The 15,566-nt window shown below is 39.8% G+C and overlaps 1 protein-coding gene across 4 annotated transcripts in view; it reads right to left on the bottom strand.

The window, feature by feature from the left end:
* The window catches only part of Wasf3 (WAS protein family, member 3), a 90,007-nt gene that overhangs the window by 20,267 nt on the left and 54,174 nt on the right, over positions 1-15,566 (bottom strand). For all 4 annotated transcript variants that reach the window (XM_005406349.2, XM_005406347.2, XM_005406350.2 and 1 more), the window contains 2 exons: positions 2,433-2,567; positions 177-330 (listed from right to left, as the gene is read on the bottom strand). In XM_005406349.2, coding sequence (XP_005406406.1) covers positions 177-330; positions 2,433-2,567 — 289 coding nt within the window. The remainder of the gene's footprint in view (positions 1-176; positions 331-2,432; positions 2,568-15,566) is intronic.

The following is a 15,566-nucleotide window of genomic DNA, read 5'->3' as shown; positions in this document are numbered from 1 at the left end:
TTGATAGTTCTGTATCACTAACTACTTTCATTGGCTACAAACTGCAATTATTATTTTCAAAATTTGGAAGAACTCTTTTTAAAGCCACCAAATAAACCACCAAAGATCCCACCCTATGCGTCATCCCTTTTCCATCCACCTGCACCGAGAAGACTCCAGGGACCTGGGAGCCGTACCTGTAAGGGGTCAAGATGTTCAGAGGAGGCGGTTTATCACTCTGGTTGTAAATGTCAGCAACAGGATTAGGAATGCTGTTCTTTGAAACCACCTGCTGGTCTTGGATGGTAGAACTTTTGAAAGCTTTTTTCATGTTGATATCCTGTAGTGACACTATTTAGAGAAAAGTCCCCCGAATTGAGATACAAAGAAATGTTTTTCACTATTTAGATATAAGTATCATTTGACTCACAACCATAAAATCTCCTGGAATAATCAAATAGTGGTTTTTATTGTTTCCTTAAAACCATGCTTAAACAGAAGTTGATGCCTTCTTTGTTAGAGGTGACAGTTTTCTTGATAAGATAAGGTCATATTCTTTTATAGTACTCTAATTATTTCTTTGAATCTAACAGTAGAACATTGCTTTTTATTTAAACAGTACTCCTCCAAAACCATACAGAAACGTAACAGCATGGTATCCCAGGGGGCAGAAGGGAAACCAACCAGTTAATATCCCTTTAAGTATAATATCTAGGGAAAACACTTCTGCAAAATTACACAAATGCAAATAACATACTAAGGTTTTCCAACATTAATATTAAGGAAAGGGGCTGGGGATTTAGCTCAGCGGCAAAGCGCCTGCCTAGCAAGCGCAAGGTCGTGAGTTCGGTTCCCGGTACCGGAGAAAAACAAAACAAAACAAACAAACAAAAAAAATATTAAGGAAAGACAGCAAAGCTTTGGAACATACTTATAGTCCTAGAAATCAAGTAGTTTGATACATAAAATTACTCTTAAAGAGGAGGGAAATCAGGGCCTGGTACATTTCTTTTGTAAGTTTGTATGCCATTTATATACTATTTGTTAACTCATCTGACTTTGACATAAGCTTCTGAGGTGGGCAAATTGGTCCCATTAGTCCATTTGGTTCAACTACTGGAGCTATGACTGCGAGACATTAACTGAGATTTCCAAGATCTTCTGGCCAAAAAAAAAAAAAAAAAAATGGTAGCCCTAAACAGACCACTGATTTCCTAGCTTTCAGGAAGGTAGAAATTTTGATTGGGAAGGGATTTTAAAAATGACATGTACCTTAAAATTTCATAAACATTAATTTACAGCTTAACCATGTAAAGTTTATCATAAACATTCCAAATTCCAAAAGCCAGCAAAAAAATTTAAGATGAGTATTAAAAATCACTTGTGATACTGATTTAAACAGTAAATGACTTAAGATGTTAAGAATTCCTTATCTGAACAGACCAAGTAGCTATTTAATTTTTTCTGATTAAAAATCTGATTCAAAAGAATATGTCTTTAGCTTCCTATTTATTGCTGCAAGAGTAAGAATGCTCATAATAGGTATTAACCATACTTTAATTTTGACCTTTGATAAAGACCTGAATATAAGTAAATGTATCTTTTTTAAATGATAAGGGATAAATTCTACAAATAACTACTTTATACTACTATGTAGGTACAGCAAAAAACTCAAAGATGCTCAGATTTTTTTTTAAAGCAACAAGAAAAATTTAACTAGTACTATATAAAGAGAAAAATAATATGTAACTTGGATATTTTTCTCCAAGCAATGTGAAGTACAATATCTTATCATTTTTACATGTTTTCCCAGTCTAACTTCAGTCTCTCATTCAAAACAAAACTTTTAAAATGCAATTGTTGATGCCTCAAATTTTGTTGAAACTGCCACACATTTTAGGGGATATCATCAAAATGATTCTACATGTGCTGGTTGATATTAATATTATTCTAAAACTTGAAGTCTAAAGGCCTTTGGTAAATGCTCTTTCTGAGAAGGTCAGTAAGATACGGAAATGGACAGAATCACCAAGATTACTCACAGGCATCAACCCTCACAAGAGTATCAGGTGGTGGCCTGCAAGCTGCAGCACAGTGTACTAGGGTCCTTATTCTTAGCTGGACTCTTTGGAGTGGTTCTACAGATTTTAACTAAGGAAGTACTTTTAAAATAACTATCAATAACTATCAGGATTTCTAATATGAAAGAAGTGTTTAAACATACACTGTATTTATAATTTTCAAACAAAATCATGGTGTATGAGGTAGACAAGATAAACCCTTTCGTCTCTAATTAACCCAGCGCTGTGGGGTGCCCCTCACTATTCTTCCAGGGAAAGATAAGACGAACTGTCAGCATACTACCCATAGAAAATGCAGTGATTACACCACAATTAATTACTACCATCTTGTGGCCATCACTTCCAGCTCACTGCGTTCATGCAATTACCTACCCTCCTCCACTGTGGAGTCCAGCTGTGTGACTTTGACAGAGAGGCGATCAATTCTGTCTTGAAGAGAATTTGCTCGGATGTAGAAGTTGTTAGCCTCATTAAACAACTCACCAAATATGTCTTCAGCATGTTTGCCTGCAGAAGAGAAGGCAGAGAACACCATCTGCTGAGGAGGAGCTGCTGTGGCGTCCACCGGGCCATGCTAACGCTCATTACTGTCAACACAAGGCCCGGTGCACACGAGTGTAAAATGAAGTGTCACAGTCCAAGGCCTTTAGAACTTTGAAAACTTATTAGCTATTCATGTGAATCTGAAAGTGAACCAAGTGGTGGGATTTTACATTATTTCACACAGTACAGAATCATTTTGCATGAGCTGTCATTCAAGTTATATCCCTCTAAACGGAACTTCTTTTGGGGAAAAAAGTTCTCAGTTTACATGCTGTGAGTATAAATACAACGCCAGGAATTAAGCATCCTTTTATTTCTCCAGATAATTCAAAAAATCATACTGGCTTTACATTTTGGACTTCACACCGCATTCACAGTGAGAAGAATGTGGTATCTTGCATGAAGCTTGATCCCTTAAGCTCTTCTAATTAATATGTGCAAGCCTAAGGATACTGCCAACTCTGGTACTCTCTAAAGGTCAGTATTTTGAATTCTGAGTTAAGATTTTTCTGTATGGCTCATTCTACTTTTTTTTTCCTTTCCTTTTTTGGCAGTAATAGGTTTGAACCCAGGATCTTCCCGCTGTTTCACATCTCCAGCCCTTGCGAAACTGTGAGGCAGGGTCTCACCAAGTCACCCCACCTGCCTCAGCCTCCCAGGGCGTTGGTATTGCGGGCACACGCCACCGCCCCCAGCTTCATCTCTACATTCTCGTGAGTGCTACACAAAACTGCCAGTTTTTAAAAATGCAATCAAGGTTTCTAAAAATTTAGGAAGACAGGAATCCATATCTGCTTATACTGCATCTCCAAATCCCAAAACCATTTCTTTACTCATTCAGCAAATGCTTGGTAACTGCCTACTTGGCGTATGCCAGGACTTCTCTGTTCATTTTCATTTTCTTCTGGTTTATCACTTGCAAAAGGGAACACGAATGTCTTTGGAAGGACAGTTCCTTAAACACGAGTAGTGTGAGTGTCTCCACAGTAATTTACAGCTAGCTAACAGGCACTCTCAGAGCCGTGTCCCTCCTCACTGCTGGAACCCGTGAGGAACAGCCATGCGGGTCCGTGTACGGTGCAGCCGCAGCCCCACAGGAACCCTCGCGAACACACCTGTTCAATGAAGGGACAAGTGAGGCCAGGAGACCAACAAGAAGTGAGGTTTTTATTTTCCAAATGACTGAACTGAGGATCAAAAAGATGCCGTCCAATCCCTTGGCTAGTCAGTGGCGGAAACATGAAACAAAAACGTGGTCATCTAACTTTGCTTCTATCACATACCTTACTGAATTTCCCTGGTCATAACATACAGAATCACATGGCAGGGCCTCAAAACATGAAACACAGAATTACTACGTAAGCCAGGACTTTCACGTCCAGGTATGTATCTAAAAGAAGTGAAAATGGACTTGAAGAGATACTTGCACACTCATCTGCATGGAAGTATTATTCACAATAGTTAAGAGGTGCATGGGCAAACAAATGGAGTATTATCCAGCCATCAAAAGGCAGGAAATTCTGACACACGCTTCCAGATGGGTGAGCCTTGACACTATGCTACACAGAACACATCAGTTATAAAAAAGACAACTACTCTATGAACTCACTCACGTACGGTCCCGGGAGTGGGCAAATTCATACAGAGAAAAAACTGAGCAGTGGCTGTCAGAGGCCTGGGGAGTAAGGGGATGGGTCTGTTTAAGGGGTACAGGTTCTGTTCAGCAAGACAAACAAGTTTTGGAGATCTGTTGCACAACACTGTGAGTGTGCTCATCACTGCTGAACTGTGCATCTGAAATGGTTAAGGCAGTAAATTGTGTGCTCTATACTTACTGCAACTTGACATAATTTAAAAAGCTTGAGGACAAAATCCTAACAACACAGGTCTCTGCACTGGAACAAACACTCTCCTACCCTCCTCACTCCACACGGAGACAGTCTCTTTCTCTTTTCCCCATGTGACAAGTTTCCCCAGCGTGCTGTTTTCTGGCTCAACAGCAAGTACAGAGTAACATCAGCCAAGAGAAAATCCCCACTTCCCTTCCTAAACCTGCTCCTCTCACTGCCTTCCACTCTTGAAAGGTGTCCACTCACCCTGCCTGTGATCACCAGCAGCCACAGGGGCATCCTTAACTCCTCTTCTCTGCTATCCTCACTGGCTCTGTGGCCAGCCCTGCCCTACTACACCTCCGCGGAACAGGTCAGGGTCTGCACCACCTCCCCAATACCAGAAGTCTAAGTCACTTCTCTCCTGGATTTCCTTACCACGAGCTGGGCTCCCAGCATCCCCCTGGACACATTCCACCTTCCGTTCATTCTCCGCAGAGCCCCATAACCATTTTGTCAAAATGCAGGCCAGGTCTTGGAGTTTTGCACTGTTAGGTCCCTTCCATACCCTGCCATCCCACTCAAAATAGGAGCCACAGGTCAGGTCGTGGTCTGTATCGCTTCCATGGCTCACTTCACACATCTTCCCGGGCCTCACCTTCTGAATCCGCTCTCACACACATGACTCCCATGCAAGGGACTGCTCCTCACTGCATGTGTGATTTGCAAAGTGTCCCCTTCCTTCCCAGACCTTTACAATCTCTGCCCTTTCAGCCTGGACCACCTTCTGCCCCAGAGTCACAGTTCCCTCACTCCATCCAGCTCCCTACCCAGAAGTCACCTTCTAAACGAGCGTTTCTCTGGCAACCCTAATTAAACTGCCTCTCCTCACTACACAGTAAGCGGACACCCTTCCCTTATCCCCTCCTTGGGAGATTTTTCCCTTTTGCACTTCTCACCATTATGTAACAAAGCAAATATGCACGTTTTTGTATTTACCTTGTTTCTCGTCTGCCTCCTTCCAGTAAGTTAAATGATCTCTGAAGACAAGTATTTTCCTTCATCCCGTTCTGCTCTATCCATCTCCAGTGTCTAGTATGCACCCACCGTGGAACAGGTGCTCAGAAAAGATTTTGGAATAAATGAATAAAAATACACTGCGTCCTGACTTTGTAAACTTTAACCCTTTAGGATGCAGACTGGGATAGGTGCAGGAGTCCCCTCTGTGCTCCCACAATGCTCTAAAATTGACCTCAATTGCAAGACTCATAAACTCTTATCTTGACATAACTTCCCTGATCTCTCAGATGTGAGCTGAGTCTCTGACCCTGGCACTGGTTGTGCTGAGACCACGCTCAATAACATCTGTTGAGCAAAAAATACATACATGTATACACACACACATACATACAAAGCAAAATGAAACAACATATTTAGACCACTGTCTTCTTTGTGGTGAGTACACAGCCAACAGATGCTCCCTGCTCAAGGAAGTCTAGAAAATGCTAGCCTATAAAGATAAAGCGTACTTCTACGTCTTGGGGCATCTCAAAATCCTTAAGAGACTGATGTGTGCTAGGTATGTGCAAGAGCATCTTGCACACCATCCTTTCTAAGAGAAAGGGTATGGAAACACCTAGCAGCATCTTTCAGATCTGCTCTTTTCAGAAGCCCATGCAGAAAATGCTGGGTGATTTGCAGATGGGAAACATGCTCCAAATGCTTCATATCAGTCTCTCCACTCTTTATTTTTAAAGGAACATTCATCATTATATTCCAGTGCAACTTCAAAAACTCCCATCCCTTTCCCTTTAGCTATGCAGAACACTAAATTCTAGGCACAGCATATACCACTGAGAAGAAGGGAAAGTATGCCACAGTCTTTTGCGTAAGTTAAAGCAGCATTCTCAAACACAGTGGTATTTCTGAGAACACTATCTACTCTGCTAGATGCCACATAAATAATACGTATTCTCTACCATCAATGCTTAATTCTATTTGAAAAGACTGATGCAACCGATACTATATTTCTACTTGGAAGCTTTTGATTTATAAAGAGATACAGAAATTGAACACGCATAATTAATATTTTGCCAGCTGCTGAATGCTGACAAGTGACTAAAAAGAATGGCCTGATGAACAAGAGTAAGTGTTGCAATTACAGTCTTCAGTTCTGCAGACCAACAGATTTGAAAAGCTGACTTTTATTCTTTAAATGGCAAGTCCATTAGTAGCTAAACTAAAATAATCCTGAATTGAGTTAATGATCACCTGAAGGAAATACAATTTTTCACTCATTATTGACAAAGATTCCAGTTCTGGACTTATTAGCACCATATGAATTTAATTCCAAGTATGCTAGGTTAAGAAATATGTCTCCAACTGCCAAAGCATAAAAATTATACATGCATTTTCAACTACAGTTAAATGTGAAGATTTACTGGAAACAATCAAAGTGTCTTATGTACATCTGTTAACACGAGCCTAGCACCTAGATCTTGGTTTGTCACGATTATGTGGTTTTTTCTTTGGTTTTCACCAAAAGGAGTCAGACTCCTTGCAGAAATGCACTGACTCCAGGGCCAAGGGTAGAAAATACAAGGTGAACCTCAAATAGATTGTTTTTCTAGAAAACATGATGTGCTTAAAGATTGGTATGGACATGTCAAAAGGTACCCAAGAGCCAGCCTGAACAGAGTCCCCTGGCCAAATGTGGGAACATGGGTGCATCAAAATAAAAGCAAATGAGAGACTATAATCTGTATAATAAAATAATTATCAGCCCAAGTGATATGAGTAAATGAATGAAAATATTTATAGAGAAGAACGTCAAGTAATTATCATTGAAAAATTATGAAACGACAAAAATCAATATAACAGTTTCAGGGAAGAAGCACCCATGGGTGCTGAGAATAGTGGACAGCAGAACCGGGACAAGAAAGAGGGCGTTTAACAGTCTCAAAGTGTCTCCCCATAAGATACTGTACTGACACTAAAGAAACTTCAGTAACCAAACTGACAGAAGGAGCATATACCTGGTCGCGTGACAAGCAGATACAAGTGTGGGTGCTTCCTAATAAACCTCCTGTGCTACTTCTGTCCGTATCTCTCACTTACTCAGGGAGAGACATTAGAAAATCCAGACCAAGTGACATTCCACAAAATAAAAGCTTAGTTAGTTCCCTTTAATGCTGAGGTCATGAAAGCCAAAGACTGAGGAACGATTTCAGATTAAAGGAGACTAAGAAGAGATAATTTTATACATATATATATATGGGGAAGTGAGAACACGGGGGTCTCAGGAAAAAATGTGGTAAATATCTGGGGAATCTGAGAATTTATTGAAATTCTTGAGACTATTTTAATGTTTGTAAATCACAATTCATTTCAAAGAGCTGAAAAAGAACTTTAACACAGTATCTGTAAGAATATGCAGTTGCTACTGAACTCCATAAAATAAAATACCACAATTATTGGAAGGATTTTTTCCTTCTCTTTTGAAATTTTTATTTTCTCCACTATAAAAGCAATACATATTATTTAAAAATCACAGAAAAATACAGGAAGACAAACAATAGGAAAAATGACCAAATGACCCAATGTCCAATCAAAGACATCTAATGCTGACATTCTGACAAAGAAGGTAGTTCGTGGCACTTCAGTTCATGAACTTAATTTGTTCTATGATTTTGGAAAAGACGGCCATGGCCATGGTCATGTTTGTTACCTCCTCCAGAGATTGCAAACAAAAACAAAATTTTGTCAAACACTTCTGTTTGTAAACAAAATTTTGCAAACAAAAGCATTTGTGAACCAAGGCACCACTGTACATGTTCACAGTAGAAAATGAGGAAAACTCAAAGAGTAAAAAGCCAGCCAGTGATTTACAGTGAACTTTTTTCAGTACTTCTTTACAACATTCTAGCATTTTACAAGAACTAAGATAACATACGGTCATTAAACATATTCAGCTACTGAGCAAACATCCATCGAGCATGCACTGAGCATGAGGCAAGCTGGGTGGCTTGAAGACACACAGTGGTGAACACAGCCTAGGCCTCACGAGGCACATGTTACGGTGGGGGAAACAGAATTACACCAGCAGATGAGACTTCAGGTGCTAACAAATGCTCTGAAGAGAATGAAACAGTAGGAGACCACAGAGAGGCAGGAAATAGGTGGCGTTCAATTGGTCACCCCAGGCCTCTCTGATACGGTGGCATCAGCTGACTAAAGTGAAGAAGCTTCAGTACAAGCTCCTGCAGGAAGAATCCTCCAAGAAGACAGGAATCTACCCGGGGTCTCTGAGGAACATCAAGGAGGCCAATGTAGCTGGAGACCCATAACTGGTGGGACAGGGAAAGAAATGCCCTTCCCTTTGGGGATGGAGTGCCTGATGGAGCAGGGAGATCGGCTGTGAGTCCCCTGAGAGGCAACGATGACTCGGACTAGGACAGCAGCAGCAGGGGCGAGCAGGTCTACAGATCAGGTACATATTTTAAAGGTGACTGAACTCATCTGCTATCAGATTGGAAGTCTGCTAGTAGAGAGAAAGTATGCTAAACCAAAAGCATTTGATAAGAGCCTAGGGTAAAAAATCCTAAATCATAAATTCAGTTTTAGTCATGTGGAGTCTGAGTTGCCCAGTGGCAATCTAGTGCAGGTATTAAGTGGGAAGTGTACAGACAAGTCTGAAGTCCAAGGGACGTCAGAACTGCACACATAAATTTGGAAATTGTCAGCATAAAGGTATTTCAAGCCACAGGGCTGGCATGTCCAGCCACGGGGGCCGGATGAGCCCACTTAAAATGGAATAGGGGGAAAGGAGTTTTAAGGAACAAGCTCTGGAGCACTCCAACATGCAAAGGCTAGGAAAATCATCAAAGGAAACCAGTAACAGGTAGAAAAAGAGGTAGAAGAAACACCAAAGTGAAGAAGCTAGGTGAAGAAAGTCTCTTTAGAGGAAGTGACAAGCACAGTTTCAAAAAAGTGGGTAGGACAAAACGTGAATGGGTAAAAGAGACAAAAAAGTAGAAGCAATGGAGATACAGTTATTTGAAGAAATATTTCTCTCAAGGGAAGCAAGAAATGGGGTGTCAGGGAGAGAATGATCTGATTAAAATGGGAGATTTCTCTCTATATTGTCTTTGATGGGAATGATGGTGGACAGAGGAGAGAAAAGATGATGCAGAGAAGAGAGAAGGTAAATGCAGTCCTAGCGTGCACAAGAGGGCATGGGATCCAGTGTGCAGGTGGAGGAGAAGGCACAGGCAGGATCGTGAGCTGTCCACCCACTGCAGCAGGGGCAGGCAGGCCTGGTACAGAAGCCATGCAATGGCTGGCTGGTTGGAGGGAAATCCAGCTCTCCTCTGATCGCCTTCATGTTACCAACGACAGAAGGAGCACAGTCATCAGCTCAGAGTTGGCAGACTGAAGCAGAAAGAGAAGATATGAAATAAGCATTCTAAGAGCACAAAAACTAATTAAGAAATTACAGCAGCATTATTGAGCAGTACTAAGGGCTCACCTGAGGAATGTGCTCATGACGTTAAACCCTTTTTCTTTGCTAATAAGCAGTTAAAACTAGACAGTTCCCTGTAAATATTTCTTTACATGAACCCCCACAAATAGAGTACTTTGTGTTTGTTACCTCTCCATAACAGTTTCTAATTCTCCTCACTGAATTCTTTTCTGACTTAAGGAATTTTTAAAAAGATATTGCTTGATTTTCCAACATTTGATAATTATCTGAAAAGACTGTTCCGTCACCACACTCTGTATACTAATCTTCTCAAACTTCTCCTCTTATGGCCTAGCATATATTCCATTTGGTGGACTTCATGGGAAAGTAGAATATACACTATTCAGTCTAGAAGTTCCGTGCTTTTCTTGGTTACTTTTGTCACTGCTGGGACAAAACACTTGACACCTGCCACTTAAAGGAGAGGTTTATCTGGGCTCACATTCGCAGTGTGTAGTTGGCCAGGCCCAAGGCTGAGGGGCATGACAGAGGAGCACGATGGAGGCCGGCTGCTCACCTCCTGGCAGTCAGGAGGCAGAGAACGGAGGAGCCACCAGGAGGCAGGTCATCCTTCTCAGTGATCTGCCTCTTTTGACCAGTCCCTGCCTCCTAATGATGTGTTCAGCTATAAACTCATCAGTGGATTATCTGCACTTCTAAGTGCATGAGGCAATTTCCAGCTGTAATTTAAGCTTAACTATGCCTCCCCTAGCTCTATTTACTTTTATTTCTTGTGCTTTGGAGCCCTCTTACTAGATGCACATACATTTAAGAATGTTACCTGGTCACTATAAAATGTTCTTATCTCCCCGATAATCTACTTTATTAATACAACCACACCAGCTTTTTTATGCTTTTATGTTTGCATGGTATGTTGTGCCATGATTTTCTTTAAAGCTGTGTCTTTAACATTAAAATGCGTGTATTTTAGTCTACTTTATTTAGCCTGGTATCTCTACCTTCTAAGACAAGTGTCTAAAATGTTTCTATTTAAAGGAATTATTAGACTTCTAGAAAGATGGCAAAATGGTGAGCAGCAGAGAAAGAGCCCCCCCAGTATTTGGTGTCCAGACACCAGGATACAGCAGTGTGAAAAAGAGAAGGGAAGTGGATCCCCAGGACCCAGGAAGGATCTGAACTAAGAATTGAAGTCCACAGGGAGAGCCAAGGGAGAGACTTAACAAAGAAGAAGGCAGGGGCAGACAGGACTTTCTCTCTGAGCCTGGACTTAAAGCATGGGAAAGGGGTTTGAACCTGCAGGTACACAGTGACTCCTGGTGACCTCAGAGGCCTCCATGGAGAAACACATCAGTGGAACAGAGCAGTGGATGCAGTGGCTGGTGAGTTATTTGGGTTCTGATGTCCCCCCAACAGAGAGTGACTGTCAGGTAGCCATTTTGGTGAGGGGCTACCTGAGCTCAGAACTCAGAACAGCTATGGGACAGTTCCATCTACCAGCTCCAGTGTCAGGGTGAGGATGCTGAGTTCAAATCAGCAGGAGGTCAAGGAGCTGAGTTCAAGCCAGAAAGAAGTGCATGGAGTGTTACAGGCTGAACATACGGGGTTCTCGCTTCACAGCCAGAAACCAGCCTGAACTTCAGTGGAACTAAGGGTGGAGGCTTGCTGGGATTATTCACTACACCACCATAAAGCTGGAGCCGGCTTACTAGGATTAACTAACTGGGATCTGGACTCTGCCCATGCTGTCTACCAAAGACAGCAGAGATACACATTGAAGTACACATTTTTTAAAATTTTCTTCTTCCTTTTTCTGTTTTTGTTTTGTTTTTTGATTGTTTGTTCTTGTTTTTATGAGTGTGAACAGAGTTGCTAGTTTTTGTTGTTCTGTTCGTTTTATTTCTTCCTTCTCCCTTTCCTCCTGTCTTCTTCACCACTTTCCTAAAGTTTGTATAATCTTTCTTTGTCCTCCAGCTTTGCTTCTAATCTCTCCCTTTTGTTCCATATCTCTATTTTTTCCTGTAACTGCTTTTCAATTTTCTCCCCTGAGGATAAAATCACCATATCAAGGAGTTATTTACTGTACACAATTTTCTGGTTCATTTTAGATTTTGTTATATGACAACAAACCTAGTTCACACAGTTAAAGGTGGCAAATGAATAGTCTCCACAATCGCTCATTTTCTAGGCTATGCTTGACACTACTGTTATTGTTCATTGTACTACTTTAGCCAAGGTGACATAATTGTTCCAATCAGTTGTTCTGCCTGGCACGCCAAGACAGAGATTGTTGAATGGTCATAAACAATACTACAGGCCAGTGCCAAGGAACCAGGGGCTGGCCAAGTAGGCAGCAACTACTCATTCCCAATAAATAGAAGAGGTAGGATCTTGCAATAGACTCAAAACCCCAAAGCCAGCTATACCTAGAAGACAATTCAGAGAAGTACTCATTTGCTAAGGATTCGAAATATTAGTAATACAACTACTAGCCATAAGCAATTTATAAGCATTAACCTAGGAACTAAACTAAAGAAAATATAAAATGAGAAGACACTTAAGCAAGATGCAACCCCAGACTTCCAGCTCACAAAAGGTAAACCTAGGGAGCAATGAGGTGGAACAATTCAAAAGCCACACACTTGGACTCTCCAAAGTGGTAACAGTGGAAGTAACAAAGCAGATGAATGATAGTCTAGAAAAAAATCAAATCAGAAATAATTTCTCAGATAACTACAGAGATGGTGACCATAATGAAAGACACGTTTAGTGACTCTAAAGCAGATACAGATTAAAAATAGAGGAGCTTAGGAAAATGATGGAAATCATGAACATCGAACTAAGGAAACAAATGGAATCCATGAAAGAGATTCAAAAAGATATGCAGGAGATTAAAAATTTCATTGAAAGTATACACTCCAGAATAAGCCAGGGTGAGAAGAAAATACCAGATATAGAAGACAGGATGGTGAATAGCAAGCATGAAAAGAAAGATTTCTTAGCAAGGTACCACAGAAATCAAACTAGTAGCTACTAGATGATGCAATGAAGAATAACAAAAGATTAACTGGACTCATTGAAAAAGCAGGAGATAGTGCAAATAACATAAAAAACCTTTTCACAGAAGTGATGGCAGAAAACTTCCCAAGCAAGGAAAAAGAATTTGACATATACTTAAGTGAGGCATATAGAACTCCAATTAGCCATGGTAAAAAAAGAAAAACTCACACTAAACCATGTAATAGTCAAGATTCCAGAAATTCAACACAAGAATAGAATATCATAAGCTTCTAGAGAAAAGAAACAAATCACCTATAAAGAAAAGCCTTTTAGAATGACATCTGACTTTTCAACACAAACCCTCACGTCAAGGAGAGCTTAGAGTGAAGTATTTCAAGTCCTAAAAGAAAACAAACTTCAACACACCCAATTGATGGATCCTGTAAAACTATCTTTCAAAATTGATGAAGAAATAAAGATATTTCCATGATAAAGAACACCTCGGGAAATGTATGACCATCAACCCAGCACTCCAAAATGTTGTGAAAGGACATTCTAGAGAGAGAGCTAACAAGGACTCTAACTCCACGAATCCCAACAGAATGAATCCATCAGGCAAGGCAAGCAATTAAACAGAGGGGGAAAAAGAATCCAAAATAAGAAAATAATATGACAAAGGTAAGTCAATACATATCAGTTATAACCAGTAACATTAATGGTCGCAATATGCCATTCAAAAGAAACACACTGGCAGAGGGATCAAGAAGCAATATGCTGCATAAAAAAATTTTTTTTAACTCAAAAAGAAATTCACAGACTGAAAGCCAAAGTATAGAAAACAATACCCCATGACACAAGAATGTGGAAAAAATGAGGGGTAGGTATTTTATTTGCAAACGAAGTGGATTTCAAGCCAAGACTGATTCAAAAGAGAAAAAGAAGGTCACTATATCCTTGAAAAGGGAACAACCCAAGAAGAAGAGATAACAATATAAATATATATTTATCAAACACCAGTTCACCTAATTATATAAAACAAGTATTTGAAAAATCAAATAAGTATTAATACAGTTGTAATGGGGGGACTCTCAATAACCCACTGTCACAAATAGGCAGATCAACTAGACAAAAAAAAAAAAAAAAAAGAAATATTAGAACTGAACCAAACTTTTCAACAAATGGACTTAGTGGATGTCCACAGAATGTTTCACCCTACAACATCAGAATACACATTCTTCTCAACTGCCATGGGATGTTCTCCAGAACAGATCACACAGAACATGCTTAAATAAATGCAAAGGAACTGAAATTATCCCAAGCATATTATCAGACCATAACACAATGAAATTGGGAAAAAACAGCACAAGAACCACAAGAACTTAAGTACATGCAGTTAAAACATCCCCCTCCAGAACAATGAGTCACAATGAAATTAAAGAAAAAATTAGACAGTTTCTACAAGTAAATGATAATGACAATACAACATACCAGAACTAATGGGACAAGAAGAATGAAGGCAGTCTATAAAGGAAATTCATAGTGGTGAATTCCCATATCAGAAAAACAGTGTGGACTCAAATAAACAACCTAATGTTGAACTTCAAGCTTATAGAAAAACCCAGCACGTCATGACCAAAGCTTCCACGAGGCAGGAAATTTTAAAGATCAGAGCAGAAATTAACACAATGGAGACTAAGAAAACAACACGAAGAATCAATGAAACAAAGAGTTGGTTCTTTGAAAGATTAAGTAAAATTGTTTTTGTCCTTTGCTCTGTTAATGTGGTATATTACATTTATGGAGTTGCTATAGTGGAATTGCCTTTAGCCAAACTTACCCAAAAAAGGAAAGAAAGGACTCAAATCCATGCAATTATGAAGGACAAGGGTGAAATCACAACAGATCCTGCAGAAATTCAGAAGATCAATACCCACTTCAAGCACCTGCATTCTAGTAAGATGGAAAATACAGAAAAAATGGGCAGATGCCTAGATGCATATGAATTACCAAGACTGAATCAAGTGGATTAAAAAATTCTAAATAAACCAACACCAATCAATGACATTGAAGATGTAATTAATAACCTAGCAAAGAAAAGTCCTGGCCCAGGTAGATTGACTGCGAAATTCTATAAGAAATTCAGAAAAGACCTAATGCCAGTACTTCTGAAACTTTTCAATGAAACTGAAAAGGAAGCAATACTCCCAAATTCATTCCTGGAAGCAAGTATTACCCTAATACCAAAACCAGAGAAGAATCCAACTGAAAAAGAGAACTACAGGTCAATCTCCCTAATGAATATAGGCCAATCTTCCTAACGAACATGGATGCAAAAATTGTCAATAAGATACTGGCAAACAGAATGTAGCAAATCATCAAGGAGATTACATACCATGACTACATAGGATTCATCCCATGAATGAAAGCATGGTTCAACATACCCAACTCCATAAATGTAATATACCACATTAACAGAGCAAAGCACAAAACCAATATGATCATCTCAATAGATGCAGAAAAAGTGTTTAACAAAGTCCAACATCCATTCATGATAAAAACCCTACAAAACACTGAAACAGAAGGTCTTTATCTCAACTTGATAAAAGCTATCTGTTACAAAACAACAGCCAATATCATACTAAATTGAAAGCTTTC

This window comes from Chinchilla lanigera, unplaced genomic scaffold, assembly GCF_000276665.1.
Source record: "Chinchilla lanigera isolate Chin_1 unplaced genomic scaffold, ChiLan1.0 scaffold00096, whole genome shotgun sequence".
Lineage (NCBI taxonomy): Eukaryota > Metazoa > Chordata > Mammalia > Rodentia > Chinchillidae > Chinchilla > Chinchilla lanigera.
The sequence above is the reverse complement of the archived record's forward strand: the minus strand, read 5'-3'. Positions and strand labels throughout refer to the sequence as shown.